The 4,261-nt window shown below is 38.5% G+C and overlaps 1 protein-coding gene across 1 annotated transcript; it reads left to right on the top strand.

Annotated features, from left to right (window-relative positions):
• Window positions 1-216: 216 nt before the first annotated feature.
• LOC143328895 (mucin-3A) lies at window positions 217-2,730 on the top strand. Its single transcript, XM_076744356.1, has 9 exons — window positions 217-679; window positions 816-940; window positions 1,113-1,177; window positions 1,280-1,479; window positions 1,628-1,793; window positions 1,917-2,084; window positions 2,211-2,281; window positions 2,414-2,496; window positions 2,623-2,730. Exons 1-9 carry the CDS (start codon window positions 217-219, stop codon window positions 2,665-2,667), a joined length of 1,386 nt encoding a protein of 461 aa, XP_076600471.1. The 3' UTR covers window positions 2,668-2,730.
• The last annotated feature ends 1,531 nt before the right edge of the window (window positions 2,731-4,261 follow it).

Below are 4,261 nucleotides of genomic sequence, written 5' to 3'. Positions count from 1 at the left end.
CATGGAACATCAAGTGTAACTTCTACAATCCCTCCAATTCCCACACTTTTGACCACCCACCAGCCACTCTCTACATCAACCAATACATTTACACCTCCATCAACTGTATCCATAGTCTCACATCCACCAACTAAGTTCTCCACATCATTGACCATGACTTCAAAGCACACAGCACAGACTGTTCGATCAACTGTCACCTCTGCAATCACAACTAATATGGTGAAACCAATTGTTACACCTACATCTACTGTCAACCCAAGCTCAACTACTGCAATCATCATCCGCACACCCTCTACAGTCTCCTCCAACATGACGCCTTTGACACATCCTACTGCTGCACCCACAAGTCAAGCAACAACAAGTGAAAAATCAAGTAGCAGTCCACAAACATCTTCCCCAACTACACCAACTTCAAAGGCTTCGACTTCAGCAGAAATCATCACCACGAACACACTTCCAACAGTCAGTCAGTCAACATCTATCATTATTCCTGTTTCAAATGTCACTGTCACTGTGACAACCCCATCCACAACTCCACACTGTAGCAATAACGACTGTCCAGGGTGTGCTGGCACCTGTACATTCAACACAACACTTGGGCGGTGTCACTGCATCTGCCAAGAGTTTGTCTTTGGAGATGTATGTGTATTTGGAGAGAATGACACCTCTCCTCAAATTGGTGAGCTTTTTAACTTCAAACATATTTTTTTCAAAATATTGTATTCACTGTTAATATTTTTCATACAAAGTCAGAACTTTTTAGTGTCCTCAATGTTATTGAAATGTCAACATAAAAGTCTGATTATTTTTTGCAGATGCCGGAGCAATACCAACTCGAAAAGCAAATATTACTTTGAAAATCCAGATCACTTTTCAGGCAGCTTTTAAAGATTTAAGCTCACCTGAATCATTAGAATTCATCAAGACATTGGAACAGGAGGTAGATCAGTTTTTTCATTGCTGCATGACCTATGATTATTACTCAATATATGATCCAATGTCAGAGCATTTAGCCATGTCTTATAACATATTAGTTAATTATTTACCAGACAATAACTGATGTGAATTTATTGCCAAAACCATTCTATAATAACATCTGTCCAATGTTCCAGCTTGACGCCCTATGCAAAGAAGCAGATCCGCAAAGCTATAAAAAAGTAAAAGTCATCAAGTTATCGTAGGTTTTCATTCAATTTTATTGACAAAATAATTTTCATTGCTTTTTAATAAAATACAAGCTGATTTATTTTGGTCAAATCTTTTTATTTTTCTACTGTAGACCGGGAAGTGTTGTTGCAGAGAGCGTGGTGGAGTACACCTATGCAAACAATGGAGCTCAAATCCAGTTTATCAACACTCAACTTGATGGAGTGTTGACCGATATCTTGAATAACACAAGCAACCTCAACAAGATTTCTCAGGCCTTTCATGCAAGTGTGCAGTTAAATGAACTCACCTTCCAGTCCCCTGAGATTAAAGGTGAGTGTACTCTATGCCATGTTTCAAACATGCATATGTGACTTATTGCTACTTTGCACTGCCTGTGTTTCTTCACTCAAAATTTGTCATCATTTGTTCTATGGTCGTTGCACAAAATTACAAATATGTCACTTTTTTTATCATTCAGATATCACTGACCTGAAACCTTTTGTTAACTGCTCTCGGTTTGCCAATTACACTGCTGAGATTAGTAATGGTCGATGGCAGTGTGTTGGACCTTGCAAAAAAATCCCTGATTACTGTCACCAGCATGGAGAATGTTACAATAACATTTACAAAGGACCTACCTGCAGGTAAGCCAAAACATCTTTTTTATTATTATTTATTTAATTAAAAGGAGCTTAAATATATTTAACGTGCTTGCTTGTACTATTGATTGTACTAACGTAATTCGCTCTCATGTCCCTTCAACCCAGTTGCTTCCAGTCTAGCCTGAAGCAGTTTTATGGCCCACAGTGTGACCTCTTCCGTTATGGTCCAGGTTTCTACGGGGCTCTGTTTGGATCACTGGCAGGAGCACTCCTGCTCATAATTATCATTGTCATTGCTGTTGTCATTTTGAAAAAGAGACATATTAGTATTTGGTAGGTTATGAAACTGAAAGGGCGTCTTCTATAAAGTAATATGTCAATGGTCAACAAATCATGCCTATAATCATGGAGTTACAAACATTGTCATGTGACACTAATAAAACCATCTATCTGTGTTAGGAAAATTAGAAACTCCCACAACAGAAGACTGTCTGCTTTTGAGGAAGATTTCTTTGACTTCTCCAATACAGGTCCGTCTTGGTCTGTTTTTTTTGTTTTTTTTTTTTGTTTCTTTTTTTGTTAATTGTAAAATTTCTTTAAAAAATTTCTCAGCATGGACTGTAACATTTGCCGTTTCAATATTTTCATTTAATTTTCACCAGGAGATCATAACTTGGGAATTGCAGGCACGTACACATCAGAGGGTTTCAGGCCGCATCTGCAAAATATTGACACCCAATTGCAGGTATTCTTGTTTATTATTGTGGTATTACATACAGAACGTATGAAAGTCTTCTGGAGTACAAGGACAAATAAATGTAAGAAATATTGATATTAACATGTGATAATATTGTGTCCTGTTTATTTCCAGGTCACAACAAACCGTCCTGAAGTTTTGAATATCAGCCCTCGATGAAGGACACAGACCGGCAGATTTAGCTTCAATTATTTTCCATGCTGACACTAAACTACAGATCAGTGTGAGCTACTAAATGTACATGAATAATGTACTAGTAATTTGTCGTTGTAATATTTATGATTTTATTTGTATCAATTTTAATTAACTGTCGTCACTTTTATCTTATGAAAATGAGCACGTCAATTCAGACTCCAGTGTTGTTTAATTCACACAATGCTATAGCCATTTTTTTTTTTTTTTTTTTTGTGGCCTTTCTCCTCCATATTTTTAAATGTTGACCTCATTTTGAACATTGTACTTTAATTTTGTTTACTGTCAATGAGAAATAACCCCCTGCACTACTGAGAAGGTTAAAACTCAGGGGTTGTTTCAGCACTGTTGTCTTCATCATATGGGATGAGGACATTTTTGACTTCTGTAGCTGGGAAGTCCAAGGGAGCGCAGGTGAGGCATGAGGTAAAGAGATGAGGTGCAGTTTCAAGATATGCTGGAGCGGTAGAGGGTTGGAGGCTTAAGGGGCAGGTGGAAGCAAGAGGCTGGGCAGCATAGTGGCAGAGGCACTGGGGCTGGAGATCAACGCTGGTGAACTCACTGATTCAGAACAAAGGAAAAAGACACAGAAGATGGCACACTGGAGAAACTAACACTCAATGATAACAAACGCTAGTAACACTGGTAACTGGCCAACAATACCACTGAGCAGCAGAAACAATGTGGCAACGAGTCTTCAGCAGTCCAGTCTTTATACTATGCTGATTATGATGAGTCCCAGCTGAGTAGGAGCCAGCTCTCAGCCACCTGGAGAGCTACGCCCTCCATACCACACAATAAACAAGAGTTCTCCCAAAACACCACACTGAATGCACTCAGAACCAGGAGTAGACCTGCACAAGGGATTGAATGAAATATAAATGTTTTTAAGGTGGCATAGGTGACTTTTATCATAGCTGACATGGGCTTTGGAGCATGTTAGTTTTGAGATGTCTCGCCTGCAGCACCTGCAGTGTGCACTTGCCATAGCAGTACAAGTGATATTCATTTAAAACACATATTACAATTAATAGCATTGATAGCATTCAAACGCATGAGGTTACAAACATCTGTCTAAGTTTATGCAATTCACTACAGGAGCCATGCAATATGCTACAATGTCTGTGTTGTTTTATTAAGTTAGCATCTGGGGTTTCTGTATTTGTGTCCATCAGGGTAAATCTTTTTGGTTATTTCTCCAAAGCCTAAGAGGGTAATAGTTCTCGTTGAAATCCCTCAAAGGCAGTACAATATACTGTCACTAGATGGCGTACACACACTCATTTTAATCATGTTTTGCCTTTGCAATATGAGAAGAGAGAAGCACAGAGACTGTAGCAGTTTTATACTAATTGTTATGATCTTTAAAGCGAATGAGAGTAACCTGAAAACACTTCACTGTTTAATCAAGCTCAGCAATGACCATTCTGTCCTGTTGTAGAGTTGGGACTGTAGACTGTCAGAATCAGGTATAACAGCTTTATCAGCAGAGTAACAGTACGATATTACTACTGTTAGTCTTAATACATGTGATGGCATCAGTGAGATGGCTTTTTAATGG

This window comes from Chaetodon auriga, chromosome 2, assembly GCF_051107435.1.
Source record: "Chaetodon auriga isolate fChaAug3 chromosome 2, fChaAug3.hap1, whole genome shotgun sequence".
Taxonomy (NCBI): domain Eukaryota; kingdom Metazoa; phylum Chordata; class Actinopteri; order Chaetodontiformes; family Chaetodontidae; genus Chaetodon; species Chaetodon auriga.
This window is presented reverse-complemented; position numbering and strand designations above follow the sequence as displayed.